The 19,277-nt window shown below is 32.6% G+C and overlaps 1 protein-coding gene across 10 annotated transcripts in view; it reads left to right on the top strand.

Moving 5' to 3' along the window:
- Nucleotides 1-19,277, top strand: part of TRDMT1 (tRNA aspartic acid methyltransferase 1) — an 83,590-nt gene that overhangs the window by 44,146 nt on the left and 20,167 nt on the right. For all 10 annotated transcript variants that reach the window (XR_002781362.1, XM_023533104.1, XM_023533103.1 and 7 more), the window contains 9 exons: nucleotides 489-598; nucleotides 8,166-8,242; nucleotides 10,248-10,319; nucleotides 10,934-10,999; nucleotides 11,809-11,878; nucleotides 12,879-12,962; nucleotides 14,282-14,625; nucleotides 16,776-16,833; nucleotides 17,894-18,023. Coding sequence is in view for 9 of the 10 variants with exons in the window: in XM_023533104.1 (XP_023388872.1) it covers nucleotides 489-598; nucleotides 8,166-8,242; nucleotides 10,248-10,319; nucleotides 10,934-10,999; nucleotides 11,809-11,878; nucleotides 12,879-12,962; nucleotides 14,282-14,625; nucleotides 16,776-16,833; nucleotides 17,894-18,023 (1,011 nt within the window). In the remaining variant the exon portion in view is untranslated. The remainder of the gene's footprint in view (nucleotides 1-488; nucleotides 599-8,165; nucleotides 8,243-10,247; nucleotides 10,320-10,933; nucleotides 11,000-11,808; nucleotides 11,879-12,878; nucleotides 12,963-14,281; nucleotides 14,626-16,775; nucleotides 16,834-17,893; nucleotides 18,024-19,277) is intronic.

Raw genomic sequence — 19,277 nt, 5'->3', positions numbered from 1 at the left:
AATCTTACCTAAAACTTACCTAAAAGCATTTTCAGTGGTATTGGGAAGCAACTTCATATTAATATTAGAAGGTGAAGAACAAATAATAGTTATTTATATGAAGTTCCAAGTGATACGGCTTTTAAGAATACACTTCTCTTTCCTATTTTTGGTTTGTTTTAACTTAAGAAAACTTTCTATTTAATTCAGAAGTGTATATCTTAATGGAAGGAGGAAAGCAAATATAAGAGATAATGACTAAAGCATTTAAATTTTATTTTTAGCATTGGAATGCTGTTAGAGAGATGAACCAGAAGTACATAAATATTCTACTTCATGCCTGGCTCCTCGTGGCCTGGTGGTCAGTTGATAATCTGAGCTCTGAGTAGATAATTGAGGAAGTGAGGAAATGTACTATGAAATGAAATTCATTATTTTTTCTCCTCTCCATAATGAGCAAATTGACATTAAAGACTTTACATTTAAAAATATTCCATTTATCATTACAGAAAGCTGTATACCTGCCCAAGTGGTGGCTGCTGTTGATGTAAATAATATCGCTAATGAAGTATACAATTATAATTTTCCTCACACACAGTTGCTGGCCAAAACGATCGAAGTAAGTAACTATTATTATTGTTTTAATAAATACATAGCAAAAAAAATGATTGAAAAACACTATAAGATACTGGTTTCTAGTGTCTTAATTGAACAAGTTATATGTAAATGAAAAAGTTTAAGGGAAGAGTTAATGTTTTATATTCTATCAGAATATAACGCTATTTTTTGCCTTTTTTTTTTTTTTAATTTCCAGCTTTAGAGGGAGGAGGAGATCAGTATTTCAGTCTCTGAGAGAGAGGATTGAAATATGAGTATGATTGACTTCTAAATGGTTGATTCAGTAATGATAATAACTGCTTAATTCTTTCTTTTAAAACAATACTCAATGTACAATATACATAGCAGGAGTGAAAAGAAGAGACACATTCATTGGCTGTTACTTACTGAGTGCTTACATTAGCAAGCCTGTGAAAATTAAAGGTGCCATTTCACCTGTGATGAACTCAGCAGAAGTATTTAACACTGCTGTACGTTATTTAAAAAATAACATGAAATTGTTTTTCTCCTAGTTTCTTGTGAAAATTTTTACACAGCCATTTCTCATGAAGCCATAATTTACATACAATAAACTGCACCCATTTTAAGAGTGCAGTTTGGGCCTCGAACAATATATACAACAGTGTAACCACCACCATCACAATCAGACTTAGAATATCCATCTCCCAGAAATGTTCCTTAATGCCCTGTTTTAGTCAGTTTCTGACCCCAGCCCCTGGCAGCCATGCATCTGCTTTTACATAACAGATTGAATTTTCAATTTCTAGTATATCATAAATAAAATTATAAGTGTGATTTTTTTTGCGTAGTTTCTTTTATGTAGTATAATATTTTTGGAACTCATCCATATTTTGTGTAGATCAATAGTCTGTTCTCTTATATTTGCTAGTAATATTCTGTACAGTGAAATATTATGTACTGTAATATGTATATCTGTTCACATGATGTGGACATTTAAGTTGCTTCCAGCTTTTGACTCTTACAGAAACATTCCCATAAGCATCCATGTATAAATCTTGTTTTCATTTCCTATGGATAAATACCTAGAATTGCTGGGTTATATGGTAAGGTTCTTAACTTTATGAGAAAACGCTAATTTTTGTTCATAGTGTTTGTATCATGTTACAGTCCTACAATCAGTGTGTAAGTGTTTCAGTTGTTTCACATTTTACCAACACTTACTGTTGTCAGTCTTTTAAATTTTAGCCACTCTATTGAGCATTTAGTAGTATTGTGACTTTTTGTGTGTGTGACATTGTGATTTTCATTTGTATTTTTCTGATGACTAATGATGTTGAGTATGTTTTCATATGCTTATTGGCCATTTCTATGCCTTCTTTTGTGATAAAATTTCTTGCTCAGTTTTTATTATTTGGTATGTTTATGTTATTGTCATTTAATTGTAACAGTTGTTTAAGTTTTCTGGGTTCAAATTGTTAGAAATATGCAAAACAAATATTTTCTCCTCTTTTGTAACTTGTCTTTTCATTTCCTTTACTGTGATCATCAAAGTGCAGAAGTTATTTGTATTTTTTCTTTTATAGGACATTTTTTTGGGGTCCTAAGAAATCTTTGTTTACCCTTTTTTTTTTGTTTTCTTCTGAAGTCTACTTTTCCTGATATTAGTATAGCCACTTCTGCTCTCACGAATACTGATTGTGTGTATATATTTTTCCATGCCTTTAGTTTTATCCTCTGTCCTTATATTTAAATTAGATTTATTATAGACAGCACATAATTAGGTCTAAATTTATTACTCATTCAAAGAATCTCAGAATTGCAGTGTTTGTACCATTTGCTCTTTGTCTTGTTATTAATATCGTTGGGCTAATTCTACCACCTTGTTATTTGTTTTCCATTTTTTCAATCTGTTTTTTGATCATTTTATCCTCTTTTCCTGTCTTCCTTTTGATTTTTAAATATTTCATTATTCTCCGCTCTAGGCTTATCAGATATTTTTAAATATTTCATTATTCTCCACTCTAGGCTTAATATATATATCTTTATATATATATATATATGATATATCTATATATATATGATATATCTATATCTATATATATGATATATCTATATCTATATATATGATATATCTCTTTTATTTTCTTAGTAGCTCTTCTAGGTTTTACAATATGCATCTTTAATTTATGGGAGCCTACCTTGAAATATCATTATAACACTTACTGTATAAATTACAATATACGTTCATTTTACACTTCTGTCTATTTTGCTATTATTGTCATGCATTTTACTGCTACAGGTGTTCTAAACCCCCAAATATGCTATTATTGTTTTTTTGGATTAAGTAGTCAAATATTTACTAAAGAGTTTTAAAGGAACAGGAAATATTTTATATTTACCTATGTATCTACTATTTTCTGCACTCTTCATTCTTTTATTTAATCAAAGATATACTTTCTTTTTCCTGAAAATCTTCCTTTAGCATCTCTTTTCATGTACATTTGGCAGGTGACAAATTATCTGAGCTCCTTTTGAGTAAAAAAGTATTTTATTTGTCTCCATTGTAAAATATAATTTTCATTGAATCCTTGGTTATATTCATTTTTGAAATTTTCATAGCATTCTATGAATTAAAATTTTTTTCTTTCAGTATTTTTTATGATCTGGTTTGCTTAATTTCTGACTAGAAGTCTATAATACTTATTTTCATTTTTCCTAATATATTTTTCTGGCTACAATTAAGATTTTGTATATAAGGTTTTCATGAATTTTATTTTGATGTGCTTTCGATGTTTTTCTTTATTCATATTGCTTGGAACTTAATATGTTTTTCTTGTTTATGATTTTTATTGAATTTAGGAAAGTTTGAGCCATTCATTACAGCCTCAAGTGTTTTCTCTGTTCTCTGTCTTCACCTACTTCTGATTTTATTTCAGATATTTTCTTTTTCATTTCTGGAAGTTTCAGTTAATTATTTTTTATGTTTTCAATTTGTCTCTTCATTATGTTTTTGTTTTCCTTTAGGTCTTTGAACAAATCGATCATATAATGACTGTTTTAAAATCTTTGCTAATTCTATCATCTCTCTCATTTCTGGGTCTGTTTCTGTTGATGAATACAACCTCATGTTTAAAAAAGGATAGAAATTTAATGGAGAACTTAGGAGTAATGAGAGGCTTTAGGGACTTTAAGTTTTATAAAACAGCATATACTGATCATTTGAAAATTTATTTTATGCAAGGCATTGTTGAGCTTTTGTAGGGAAGTCAGTCAGATGTGACTAAGACAGTCTTTGCCTTCAAGCACTTACTATTTAGCACGGGACATGGACTTATAAACCATTTTCTTTGGGACTTCTGATTGAATGTGACATAAAATAGCTATTTCTACTTTAAAACTTTATACTCATTTTCCTAATAGAAACAAGAAAAGAAAGGAAAACAAGGGATGGAAAATTATTATTAGTTAAAATAGGATTTAGCCATAAGCCAAAACAAAAACTATGAAGAATAGTATTAAGATGGAATGTGAATGGCAAAATTGCATGCAAACCTCTGGGTATCTTGTATAGAATCAAGAAGGAAAGAAACGCAAAGGAGAAGACAAAATATACCCAGCAATTGCTTGTTCAAAGCCAGGAGAAGAGACATTTAAAAATTCAAATCACTAGGCTGAAAAGGTCATTATTAACCTCTGCAGACTTTCTCACCACCCTGAATCCGAGAATATGGATTAGGGATAGAGGCACTGTGGGTATTTCCTAGAAACTGTGTGGCCACAAAGTATGTGAATAGAGATGACAGTGCTTCACTTTGTCTTTTAGCAAACTCCTAGATTCAAGTAGCCTCCATTAAAAAAAAATTAAAAAAAATAAAAATAATAATAATTAGAGAAGAACCAGTTAGAGGCTATGCTAAGATAGTATTTTTTAAAGGAGGTAAGAAACATAAAAAAGTAGAATATACACTAGAAATTATATTAAGAAGCAGAAGAAAAATTCAAAGAAACACGTCTCTGGGAGCTTGAAGCATTTAAAATAAAACATATCTTCAAAACGAGAACTCAAATATATACAAGAGGTCAGAAAGCAATAATAAGACTATAATAGGACTTGAAAAGTATCAGTAGTCTGGAAAAAGCAAAACCGAGGAGAAAAATGAAACCATTATAGAAAAAAAAGCCATGTCAGAGGAACAAAACGTAAAATGGATAGTGCTGAAAACAGAGTCATGAAGGGTGGAGCTTGAGAAAAATAAGCAAAACAAAATGAAAAAGAATACAGAACAAAATGTTGCCGAATAAATGATAACTACTGAAGACAAAGGTGATCCATAATAAACATAGTGACTCTGAAGAAGATGAGAAAACAAAGGAACAAAATAAAAGAAATACATGAAAAAAACTCCTAAAATAAAACCTACAACAACTCATGAGCTATAGTACCCATGAGCCCTTACTGAAAAATGACTCACTTTAACTAGCAAGAGATGAATCAAAGTAGAGAATTCAGGAATGAAGCTGCCTTGTTAAGAAAGAAATTATGGTTAGAAAACAGGGTGAAAATGTTTGCAGTGTAGAAATAATAATGTAATTGGAGGAGGAAAGGAAAGTGAGACTCGAAAAATATGTCTATTCTTTGAAAGGTAAATGAAGTTACAGATTTTTGACTTTATTTAATGTTATTGTTAGGAGCTGAGCTGGGAAAGACAACTGAGCTGTCAAAGGTTAGAGTAGCTGAGTAAAGCAACAAGGCAAAAATGAAAAAGTAAGGCCTTAATCACTTACTCGGGTGGTAAAAGCAAGTCTCTAAAAAGCAGAGAAAATCCAGATGCCCCGTTTTATTTCCACATCAGACAGCACACTGGTGGAGAGGTGGGTAGATCAGCACAGACGTGGGAGTCAGCTTCCTGTTGAGGGAGCCCCTAGAGTTAGGGGAAGGCTAGGAGTAAAAAGTACTGGATACTAGTCAGAGTGGGGAGAAGTGTCTACAAGGTTTCCCCCTCCTCCTGTAAGGAGGCCTTGGCAGAAATAGATGGTGCCAAAAGAGGACCTCTGCCCAAATGCAAATATGTGAAGAGCACGACTGGCCAGGGATCCGAAGACCTTGACTGCAACTGCCCTCAGAGACTGGGATGCACTGGTCACACACCAAGTCAGGAGCAATGAGGGTAGCTTCTCCAGCGAAGCTTCTACCCTGCCAGGCAAAGCCTTTGTGACTGCCTAGAGTCAGGCCTGAAAAATCACATAGAGGTTTTTAACCAGGAGCAGGACTCAGATATAAAGGTAACTAGTAATAAAACTAAAATCTGTAATTTCTTTAGGTAGAAATGGTAAATTACGAGTCACTGTTATATAAAATTTATGTTAGCAGACACCTTGCCTGGTTTGTTCATTGTTGTATTTCCACACTTAGCACAACGCCTGATATATAGTAGATACTGTGAAATACTGATGGATTAATTTATGAACATTATCTAATGAACAAGATATTGTGCCTAAAAACGGACAAATACAGGCCGATGACAACAGAGGGTAACAGTGGTTTCAGAATTAGTATTAGGTAAGATGGACTTCAAGACAAAAAGTATTTAAGAATCATAGGAAGTTACTTTATAATGTTGATTAGTACAGTTCTCAAGATTTAATTGTCATGAGTATCCATGTACAAAATAACATCAGAGTTCAAGTGCAGGAAATGGTAGGAAAGACCCACTTAATAAGTTTTCATTAAACATCTACTAGATGTCACAAAATAGGAAAACCATTGTCTTATGAATTATAAACTCAGTAATTCTGAGTAAAATATGACCAAATAAATCAAAAGCACATTAAAAGAATAATATAGCATAACCAAAATGGATTTTATTTTGGAAATGCAAAAATAGTTTAGTATTTAGGAATTCTATTAATATTATTTAACATGTTAATAATTAGGAAGAGCAGAACTATATGTTAGAAAACATTTGATAAAGTGCAGTATCTTTCTGATTGTTTTTAAACTCAGTAAAATTAAAACATGAATGTAGTATGAGGAAGAAACAAAATAAACGAAAATAGTATGAGGGACAATTAGTGCATTTTAATAAAGAGACTGATTACAAAAGTATGAGAACCAGTAGCTTCTACTACATGCAAACAAAAACATATTAGAAAATGTAATAGAAGGAAGTTCCTATTTATAGTAGCAACACAAAAGTTATAAACATAGAGAAATAACAAGAAATCTGCATGACATACATGGGAATAAGAGGTTTGAAAAATGGAAATATATTGGTATTGGATAGGATGACTAAATATTGTACAAATTTTAATTCTCTTTAGATTAACTACAAATTCACTAAAATTGTCAAAACTTATTTTCTAATCTATGAAGTTCTTCCAAAAGTTTAAATAAAAATTAAGTATAAGAATAGCCAGGAAACTTTCTGAGAAAAGAAGGAATAAAGCATGTAGGGGGAAAATAAAATGGTTCATCAACAATGATAAACACTGTTGCCACACTGAGTGGATCTAATGTTCTATGTAAGCAAAGATGTTTTTATTAACTCATATGGCCACGTTATAGGAAAAGAATAGATTTCCATTAGCTTTTAAATAGATTACAGTTGACTCAGGGACACCGACCCAATTTCTGTTTACATATGTATCTTAAACTATGTAAAAAACCTGCGATTTAAAAATGATAGGTACATGCAAAATTTTAATACAGTAGAGACAATTGAAGTGTTTTCCTGGTTAATTTAGAGAACTCAGAAAAAAGCTTTTCCTGTTTTATTCATATACTTGAACTTCTTAAAAATGTGTCATAATTAGGAAGGTTGTGATTCTGGGCTTGTCACTTTAAATTTCTAGCTAAGAATGCACTGTAAGAGTGCTTCATGAGAACTGGCAAACCCAGGACTTGTGTTTGTCTGTATTTATCTTCTGATAGATAAAACAGGAGGGAGAATAGCACATTTTTCATCTGCTTAGCCCAGTAGGGATTATTTTGATTAAACCGATCTATAATCTTTTAAAATTATTTGATTATACACAACTATAAAACAGCATAATTATTGTGGATATCTGAAAATGGGACCTTTTTCCATTTGGTGATTATTAAGAGACTGACATGAAAGGGATGGGTGAGTGGTCAATGCATCACATTTCCTAAATAAAAAAATATTGTTGATAGAGAGGTATTTAAAAATTTCCTAGACCCTAGGCTAAAATCATTACTTATAAAATAAAGTTCTTCATCTTTGACTCCAGAAAACACAGTAACATTAGACTTGATGTATTGTAGAGGCATGAAATGCCGAGGATCTAGGAAACTAGTATTCCAGCTCTGCTTTGGCTGGCTCTGGAAGTTGGAGAAAGTCACTTAATTTTTCATAGCTTCGATTTATTGCTCCACTTTCTTCACAAGATGGCTCTGAAAAGTTAGTTTAACTAAAGTTGATTTGAAAAGTATTGTTATGTAACCTTTTAGGCATGAGTAAATAAAACTATTAAGTGTTATAATTTCTGATATATTTAGTTATAATTAGTTAGCATTTCTCCTTCTTTCCTATTCTGTGCATATTTTTACATTCTTTTTTTTCCCCTCCCAAATGTTAATTCCTTAGGGCATTACACTAGAAGAGTTTGAGAGGTTATCTTTTGATATGATTTTAATGAGCCCTCCCTGTCAGCCATTCACAAGGTATGTATAAGTATTTCTCTGCTGAGAAAAAGTACTTTTGAAGGACTCAATTAATTTAAATCATACCATAGTTTTGAGCGTGGACACTTTGAAGTCCATCCAGCTGCATTTTCATCGTTTTGAAATTTTTCATAAATAATTCCTTTTATCTACTGATAATTATTATTCAGCATTAATAATGAAGGAAATAGCAATTACTGCCACATGAACAAAGTAATTTGATCAGTAGCAGATATGCAGAGACTGTGTGGGACCTCTTTTATATCCATCCAAGAGACAAGCATGTGCTGTTTAACGACGGGAAATGTATGGTAGGGGAAATGTATGGTGATTTTGTCATCTTATGAACATTATTGAGCACACTTACACAACCCTAGATGGGCTAGCCTACTTCACACCTAGGCCACAAGCCTGTATAGCATGTTACTGTACTGAATACTGAAGGTGGTTGCAATACACTGGTAAGTATTTATGTATCTAAAGGCATATAAAATATGGTATAAAAGATAAAAAATGGTACACCTGTATAGGACACTTACCATGAATGGTGCTTGCAGGACTGGAAGCTGCTGTAGGTGAGTCAGCGAGCGAGCCGTGAGTGATGTGAGGGCCTAGGACGGACTGTCCACTGCCGCAGACTTGATACACACTGTACCCTCAGGCTACACTGAATTTATAAAACGAGAGAGAAATCAACAGAAATGAAGCAATCATTAGATGTGGTAAATAAGAGACATATGAGACTGCTGCCAGTGTACCATTGTGTACTGTTTTACAGCCAAGATTTTTTTTTAAGTAGAAAGAGCACACTCTAAAATAATGATAAAAAGTATAGCGCGGTAAATACATAAACCAGTGTTTAACCAACACAGTCAATTTCTAGAGTTTTCAAGTATTCTGCACTATACATAATTATAAGTGCTGTGCTTTCATACAACTGGCAGTACAGTAGGTTTGTTTATATAGTATCACCACGAACAGGTGAGTAATGCATTGCGCTCCAATGTTATGATGGCTGTGGTGTCACTAAGCAATAGGAATTGTTCAGCTCCATTATAATGTTACGCTGATAGCAGCGGTAAGTGATTCTGTAGTACCATCACCATTTGGAATGCTGAAAGGAAAGGGAGGCCAGAATGAGAAAAAGAAACAAGATTTCTGAGGAGTCTATTCAAGTCCTCTCTCATCTCCCATCTGAGCCTCAGGTCTACTGATGATTTTGGCCCTGCTGTCAGGTAAGAGGAAACTGACAAATGTTATCGAGCAACTTATTTAAGACTGTGAAGCTAATAAGTAGTAAGGTCCTCTATTTCTACTTCTCAGACCCAATCCATCTTACCTTCTGCTTGAAAATTGGTTATATTGAATCTTATTTGTTAGATCTAATTGCTAGTCCAAATACTGCCTATTTATAAGACCTGTTTTGACCTAGTCTAACCAAGTTGCAGCTCCTGCTTGTAGAATCAAACTTTCAGTTTAAGTCTCTCTTATTTACATTTGACAAGATTATCTTGTCTTACTTACTTCAATCCGCTTAGATGGTGATTAGTCATTGATACCATCATCTCTGTGTTGCCACCCTACACAGCCAGCGCATTCATCAGAATTTTTATTGTCTCCTCTGGGGCAGAGCAAAAGGTGTCATCAGCCAACTCTGTGTGTGTGTGTGTGTGTGTGTGTGCGCGCGCACCTTTCCTAATCCAAGTGATATTAAGAGGGTAATTGATTTTATTTCTTATTGATTTCTTATTCTTCTTTGCCTCATTTATAATTTATTCGGCATATTGTTTTGTAAAAATAAATTTTAAGTGTATTTATTAGGTAGGCAAGACTTTTAAATTAAGCAAATAAGTAAATGCATTTTGTTTTCTGTAGCAGCAAAAATGATTGTATTTTTTTTGTGAGGAGCAACTAATTTTAATTCAGTTTTGATTTTTTAAAACTGATTTGATAGCTTTATGTAAAATTCCTGACAAATGTATTTGTGGTTTCTCTATTTCTTTAGAATTGGTCTGCAAGGTGATGTGACTGATCCAAGGACGAATAGCTTCATATATATTCTAGATATTCTCCCAAGGTAACACCTTAGATTCCTGTACAAGCTTACCTTAAATTTAAAAGTTTGAATCTGGAAGAATGTGATGTTGGCCATTTTTTTTAGAGATTAGCAGTTTATACATGCTGCCTGCAGATACTGTGTAGTCATTTATCTTCTTCTGCCATGACTAATAGAATAACTGCAAATGTATGCTGACTACACGCTTGCTACTACAGTGAGTGACAGGAAATTACAGCCTAATAGCTAAATTCTGCTGCCTCACATGAAGCTTATGTTAGTGACTGCTATTGCCCGTGGCATGGGAACCTGTGCTAACCCTGGAAGTCACTGATCTGAATAAATGGCAGCCCTTTGAGTTGTGCAGTTCAGAGGCTCTGTGTGAACCCATGTTTTGAGATAAACTTCAATGGAAATTAACATTTCAAATGTTAATTTTATCAGGTGTGACATGTTTATAGGGAAAAACAAATAAAATATGAGTTTTCTCCATCCCTTATAGAGTTCTTTTATAAAAAGAATTCAGAAAATTTCTTACCTCTTATTTCCCACAAGTAAGAGTTTTCTTTACTTCTTACTTCTTGGTAATGAGATGTTTGGGATTCCATTTGTTTTTGTTTCTGTTTCTTTTTTAGATTACAAAAATTACCGAAGTTTATTCTTTTAGAAAACGTTAAAGGTTTTGAAATATCTTCAACAAGGTAAAAAGTGTATTTGTCTTGTGTTCATCTTAGACTTAGTGTATTTTATAGTAGGAACAGTTATGAAATAACAATTTTAAAAATGGGCACATCAAAAAATTAAACACATTCTGATGTTTTATATATGTTATCTATTTTATTCATTAGTATTGATTTTAACTAATTAATAATGTAAACTATCACAAAGTTAGGTTCAACTCATTCTCTTCCATTTAGATATGTTTGAATTTTTACCGAATGAGCAACTGCTTTAATGAGAAGGTATTTCTCAATTTTAGCTGCTTATATCGCTGCCAGTTTCTTTAGAAGTTAGAATGTTTTCAGTAAGAATCGATCCTCTGGATCAATTTTCTGTCCTACAGATAGACGGAAGAAGCAAGCCCTGTGTCAAAGCCCTTTCAGATGGTAGCCCAGCTGGAGAGAAAGTGTCCATCTAAGTTCTTGATTCAGCTGCTGTGTCTCTAACCATGTTCCCCTATCGGATTTGCTAAAGATAGTTCCAGTTTCCATAGCAAATTTATCATCGATAGATTAGTGATTCTGACTCACACCAGTTTGGATAAATTATCTGACAGCTTTATTTATTTATAATAGAAATTATCTCTGTCCTTTTTGGAGGAAAAAAAATGTTACTTTCTAATGTAGTTTCTCAAGTACTGGACTTAAAGACCTAGGATATTCTCTTTCTAAACAACTTGAATGGAGCTACAGTTTTCACTTAGATGAAGTTTTATGTGTATTTTATATAAGAACACCATTTCCAAGTATAGGGTGAAAGCTTTTATTTCTCTTTCATTTTTTTTTTTCAGAGACCTGTTAATACAAACAATAGAAAGTTGCGGCTTTCAGTACCAAGAATTTCTGTTATCTCCAACCTCTGTAGGTACTACGATGATAAACTCTTACATAAATTTTCCCAAAGGGAATTTGAATCAGTAAGAAGACTGGATCTATTTTGGATAATATTAAAGGTTAATCTTAAAATTAGTTCCGACTTTACTTTCTAAAGACTGTAGTACAGACATATAAATTCATTTATACATATTTTATAAAAAATATGTAGCCCAAGGCTCATAGAGAATGTATTTTTCTTTCCACACAGAAAATATAGGATAGTGTCTTTTGAAAATCTGTGACATTTGGCTTTTCCAAACTAGGTGTGCTATAGTTTAGTAATGCTTCAAAATAATCCAAAATAGAAAACAAAATGAACATATGATAAATTTCTAATTACTTTTTCTGGGACATACCATTAGAATGCAAACATTGCTTTTGTTTCATGTATAAGAAATTGAAGTAATTGGTTTGATAAGATAATGTGGTAGGTCTTTGATATTACAAGTATCACTGTCTTTTTTTTCTTTTGTCTTTGTGTTTGTTAGTCTCTTGTTTTTCATCTATTATTCAGTGCTTTGCCCTGAAATTAAAAAGAAAACCCATTTCAAAAATTAGATGTACAACTGTGGAAGTTAGCAATATGTCTGATGTCTAAGTTTATTTCATATTTATTGCCTTTTAACTTTTAAAATTTAATGACTCCTTTTTTAATAAAATGAGATGATAACCAAGAATAGATATATTTGATTTATTTTATGATTATATTATCAACAATGAGTGTAAAATTATGTAGCTTCTTACTTGGAATGTAAGTGACTCATAGACGTATGATTCATCAGATTCAACCTATTCCAAGGTATAAAGCAGCAGTTTCAAAGGTTTAAGAATTTGCTATGAAGTATTCTTCCATAAATCAGTAGCAGCATTTTTTTCTGGCAGAAGCTAAAAGTATACCTGTGTGAGTTTCTTTACTGGGGCTAACAATTGATACTGATCTTTCTTATTTTCTAGTCTAACTAACTGCTCTTGTTTGCTTACATAGCTCGGCATTCCAAATTCAAGGCTACGGTATTTCCTTGTTGCGAAGCTTCAGTCAGAGCCATTACCTTTTCAAGCCCCTGGTCAGGTATTGTTGTTGTTGTTGTTCTCACTGTTATTATTACTTACCTATTGTAAGTATATCTCAATTTGCTAATTTATTTGGAGAGCTACTTTGTGGAGGTTTATGTGCATCTTACTGAGCCTACAGTGTAGAATACACCATGCCTTGGGTGTACACCCTAGGCCTTTTCTTCTCAAGATGCCACTTTTATTGCTTTAAACAAAACAAAAACAATAGAAAACAAAAACTTTTCTTTAATTAGAAAAAAAATTAAGTTAAAAGTAAAAAATTTGCCATTAGTGTTGTTAGCCCTTTTTTCTCCTTAAATTTACCTTCTGACTGTTGACTATTTTGCATCCATCATTTTCTCCCCAACAGAATCCATTAACTACTTTTAATAAAATTTAATTATACTATCTTAAAAATGGCTTAAGAATATTTTAACACATTGGTTGCATCTTCTGTGAAGTCGATGCTATTTAACCTTAGTCAATTAGAATACAGTAACGATTAGTATAAACTAGAATAAAATGTTCAGTTGCTACAAATAGGATCTCTATGCAGATGTTGTACATATTTCTGGAAAAATTGGTCTGAATGACGAGAGTTTCTGTGGTTCAGAGAAGCTCTCCATAACCATCACAGGTAAGAACTCAGTCATGTCCTACTAACGGGGTCAGTAGTGTCATTAGAACCCCTAAAGTACAATTCTAGCACGTCTCCCTTTCCATGCTGGCAATTTCAAAACCAGTGTATAAAGTATATTAGCAAAGATGTCATCTAAAAATTCCTAAAAAAAAATTTTTTTTAACAAGATAGGACTTCATACATGGTTACATGTTTTGCAGGAACAAATTTTTCCTATGGGACTCAAGAATAGAAAGAACCTTTCAGGGTAAAAAGTGCCTTTCTTTAATTACTAGTTTTTCTATAGATCATGGGTATGTTCCAGCTTTTCTTTTTTCAGGAAGGGGTATGGCAAAGTTTGATCCAAAACACATTTTCTGTAAATGTTACTGTTGCCTTCTAAACTTGTATTCCAAATACGATGCTTTGCATATACTCAGCATACTTCATATTACTTTGTTGAATGTTTTTATTAATAAATACAGAAAGCAGTAACTCCATGAAATAAATCATCTGTAGTCAGATGACACTATACATGGATGATGAATAACTTGTAATAACTCATATGAATATAAGTAAACGACAGTTTTTATCTTTTTAATGACAGTTTTATAAAGGCTAAAGAGATTTTTTTGTATGATGTTGACTGGACATTATTAATTTGTCTTTTATTTTTAAAAACTTTTGATAGTTTGTGTATTTTTACTTAATGCCAGGTACTGATGGAGTTCCCCAAAATTGAATGTGAACATACACAAAAGCGTGCAGTAGATGCAGAAAATACAATTGAAGGAAAGAAAATTGAACCAAATGTTTCCTTTGATAGCAGCAAACAGTGTTCTGGAAAAGAAGCCATTCTTTTTAAGCTTGAAACCGCAGGAGAAATTGAGCGGAAACACCAACAGGACAGTGACCTCTCTGTGCAGATGCTAAAAGATTTTCTTGAGGATGACGCTGACACGAGTCAGTACTTTTTGCCACCAAAGCCACTGCTGCGATATGCCCTCTTGTTAGATATCGTCAAGCCCACTTGCAGAAGATCCATGTGCTTTACAAAAGGGTAGGTTTTAAAGAGACTCTGTTCACAGTCATTAATATCCAAAATAACACAGTTTTTATAGCTATTTTTCCTTTAGTTCTTCTCAAAACAAGGAGCATTTTATAAAATGTTTCTGCTAGAATGATTTTTTTCGCCCTTAATTGTCTGCATTCATGTTCCAACAGCATGTGCAAGTGATAATTCCTCCTGGCAGAACATTTTGAGCACCACAAAAGTGCTCAAAAAAAGACAATGCCATTTGTTTGATGACCTTCATAGGAGCTTAATTACCCGTGGTCGAAGCATGGTTTCTATAGCTGGTGAATTGCTAACATTTTAGCACTGTTCTTTTTATGGTACATCTGACCTCAAAAATTTATGTCCACTTTCATGATCAGTGTATGAGAAGTGAATTTTTATTATCGGTATATAAAATTGAAACACCTGGCATACATTAGAGAACAATTAAATTTGATTTGGTTTTTAAAATATATAATACATTCTCATGATTCAAAATGCAAAACATACTAAGATTGTAAAACTTCCTCTTCTGTCTCTTCGCCATTCAGATTCCCTCTCTACATATAACCAGTCATTTCAGTTTCTGTATAATCTCCCAGAGGTATTATGTATGAGGGTGTATTTAAATATATATATATATTTATACCCCTTCCTTTAAATAAGTGGTAACATACTGTGTCCATTATTATGTGCCCTTTTTTAATTACATGATATAAATAGGATATTGTTGCATATGAATACATAAAAAACTCTTCTAGTCTTTTGACATACATAGGTATATCATAATTTCTTTTGCTGGTTACCTTAGGATTATTTCTTGGATGCTAATATATTTTTGATCAATTTTTTTAAAACCTGTAAAGAAGGGGAAAATTAGGCCTTTCTCGCAAATTTTGTGAAAATCCCCGAATCTGCTTTGTTAGTGCCGCTCTCAACCTCACTTGCTAAGTAGTCGCACGATTTGAAACTTCCGGCATTCTCTTACCTACAGGCTAACGGTCTTGCACAAGACACTATGTCTCTGATACATTCATACCAGACTCATTCTGATTTTATCAGACTTTGCCCTTGTACTTCCAGGGGAACGAGTTTGTTGCTTTCTATGACCTTAAAAGTTTTCACTCAGCTGTTTCTAAGTCTAATAGGTTCTTTTTCGGATTCTGATAAAACAAGACATCAATTTTGTACTGAAAAGAAACCTTGAAATTCTTTTGTAATTAAAAAGAGGGTATAAAAGAAGCCATACTGTAATTGTCTATTTTAGTGTAAATAATATAAACATATATATTATGTAAAATATATATGTGAATATATATGTGAATATATATATTCATATATATGAATCTTACACTGATAAAGTGGAATACTAGCTGCATTCCACTTTATCAGTGTAAGATGGTTGAATAAATATATTATATATTATATATTTTATGAAATATATTTTCATATATATATATGAAAACAATTTGAAAAAAGTTTTTCTCTGGTGTGACTTTCTCTTATATTTTAAATTGACCTATTAGGAAAAAAATAATGCTTATTTGTTGAATAGCCTCAACAATCTTAGGAGAAGAAATATTACTAATACCTTGCATTTCTGTAGTGTTTTATACTTTTAATGTAGTTTTTTATACAATGGTTTCATTGTTGTATGAAAAGAGTAGAAACATACTGTGTTACAGTAAGAGGCAGATGCACATTCAGTGGGCCTGTGTTTGTCATGGGTACTGGGGAGCGGGTTTTCGTGTCCATGAGAAGAAATGGTCTGGCATTATAAAAAGAGCAGTAATTGTTTTCACCTATATAATATTTGGTTTAAAGTGGCAGGGATGCAAATACTAAATAGTACTTGGATATAAAGTTGTAACAAGTGCATACTAACTAGTGATGAACATTTTAAAAAATGACAGTTAATACAAAGAAATTACAATAAAACATAATTTAAAATAGTATTTATGCAACTCAAAAACTATGCCAAGTTTAGTGTCTGAGAAGTTTAAATAGAATGATCTTATTACAAATCATATTTATGCGATATTATCTAGAATATTTCAGAAGGATAAATTTTGTAGATTATTCGGGAAATGTTTAAGATATTTAGTATTAACAAATACATTATATGCTGTATAACATTCATGTTAATTTTTCAGTTATGGAAGGTACATAGAAGGGACAGGATCTGTGTTACAGACTGCAGAGGATGTGCAGGTACTATGCATGCTTTAGAACTAAATCATTTGAAAATTATTTTAAATAAAATTATGTTTAATATGTAAAATTTGAGAATGTTAAAATAATTTTAGATGTTCTGGGAATGAATAGATATGTTATTTATTCATATTCATGTATATAGTAATTCTTTACTATAGAATATTTTCTTTTTCTTGTTACATATGAGTCCATGTAAAAAGAATGTTCTATGTTTTATTTTCTTTTTATTCTTACCTTTTGTATTTTTTATTCCATAAAGAGTAACTTGACATGCAGTGTAAGATGGTTAATTTTTCTAAAATTACGCACAGATATCTTAATATTGGAGCCTTTCTTTGGAGCACGTACTATAAAACCGCCTTTTAGGGAAAGGAATCTATGTTTTAGCAAGGCTTTTTAGTAATACTTTAGTCATAAACTCTTCATGATGTCATGCTTGAACATAAGCTTGATATATTGCAAGTTTTATGCTTTTGAATAAGTTTGAAGTGAACTCACATTATCTTTTATACTGATTTTAACTCATTATTAATAAAATATACCCATGGTATAAATCCTATCAGAGACAAATGAATGTCTGTATTTGAGAAATCATATTTACTGAATATATTTTATCATTTTAAGAAAACAGTTTAATGAAATTGATCATAAATCATAAACATTTTAATGATCTACTTGTTAACTTTGTAAAATTGACTTCATTAGTCGATCAGGTTTTTTTGTGTGTATTTCCCTGTATTTCTTTTATGTTATATTGTCATTTATTGCTTATGTTCTTACGATTTAATTTTTAAGGGATCAAAAATGACAGATACACTGCAAGCGTCCTGTTCTTTTTCCACATTAAGGTTTTGTTCATTCTCAAAGTTTACATTGCCGTTGATGAGCCAATGATACAGTTTGTGGCACAGAGACATTTTGCTCTGTGCATTTTGCCATCATGTGTCACGGCAAACTATATATACGTCGTTTTTAAACTGTCACAATATAGATGATCTTATCTTAACAAATCTAGCTGCATTCCACTTTATCAGTTTTCTTGGATGTTTTCTTACAGATTGAGAATATCTACAAATCCCTTACCAGTTTATCACAAGAAGAAAAGATAAAAAAATTGTTAATGCTTAAACTTCGATATTTCACTCCTAAAGAAATAGCAAATCTCCATGGATTTCCTCCAGAGTTTGGTATGTGGGATACATGCAGACCTCAGCTTTCATTTATTAAATGTCCCAAAATTCATTAGGGACTCATATGTGTATTTTATGAAGAAACCCTTGGTCAGACAGATGATGTAAGAAACCTTTTGCCTTTCCCAATTGTGCAATATTTGACATTTCCCACTTTTGTTTATAACCTGCCTCAATCCATTCCTGTCAGACTCAATTCTCCCTCTCCCTCTACTCCAGTAATGGTCCAGAGTGACCTCAGGAACAAGGGACCAAATCCGCAGTTCCTCACCAATCCCTGCATTAGTAGCATCTCTTTCTCCAGTGTATTTTCTTGCTTCCAGAGGACCTCGTCTGATAACCTAACACTACATCATGTGAAAGTATGCCGTGGATTGTCTTTCACTTATGTAGACTGAGGAATTTAATTATTATTTTTGTGAGAGAGGTTTATCCTCTTCGAAGTATCCATTGTACGCCTTTGTCGTTCCTTACAGTGTTTAAGTGGAGAAAAGAAAAGGTGGAGAAGTGGTCTAGGAAGGAGCTTTCCTAGTGGAAAGAAAGGGTGACTCAGGGGCATAGATGCCAGAACTGACAAAAGATTAGGGGACCTGAGGTAGGGAATCTCAAGAACAAAAATGAAGATACCATGGTAGAGTAAGAAAGACAAAGCCCTAACTCTGCAGTCCCGGAATCCAAGGATCATTGCTATTAGGAGATGGGACATGTTGGCTCTGCTTCTTAGAGTAGCCTACCCCCTTCCTCACCCCACTTCCTTGGCGCCTGTGGTCTCCCCGTATGGATGCCATGAGTGTCTTAGGCTGGGATGGGTATGTTTCCCGTAGCTGGCTCATGGGAACGGGAAAGACAGACCTTCTTAACGTGCTTTCAAGGGCTACACGAGGGAGAAATGTGTTTTTGATAACTCTGGAGTATGAATGCAGAAAAGCCAAACTTCACTACATCTAGTATTGTTGTAATAGTAATACAGCACTATTCTTGAAGCACGTAATGTTCTAAATAGATCATGTTTTAAATTCTAAATAACAGATTTACAGGTGAAGTTTTAGATTACAACATATCCTTTTGTATGTTAGGAATACAACTGCCAATATAATTTGACTACCCTCTTGGTAATTGATTCTCTGAGCGTAGTCACAGCAACCAGATTTATTTTGTACTCTGCCTTTTTCTTGATGATCTCATTCAGTCACAAATATCCTGGGGAGTGTTATTTAAGAAAAACACAGACTTTCCTTGTCTTATGTCACA

The sequence above is a fragment of the Pteropus vampyrus genome, unplaced genomic scaffold, assembly GCF_000151845.1.
Source record: "Pteropus vampyrus isolate Shadow unplaced genomic scaffold, Pvam_2.0 Scaffold96, whole genome shotgun sequence".
In the NCBI taxonomy this organism is placed as follows: domain Eukaryota; kingdom Metazoa; phylum Chordata; class Mammalia; order Chiroptera; family Pteropodidae; genus Pteropus; species Pteropus vampyrus.
Note: the sequence above shows the minus strand (reverse complement) of the source record. Positions and strands in the feature narration are given on the sequence as shown.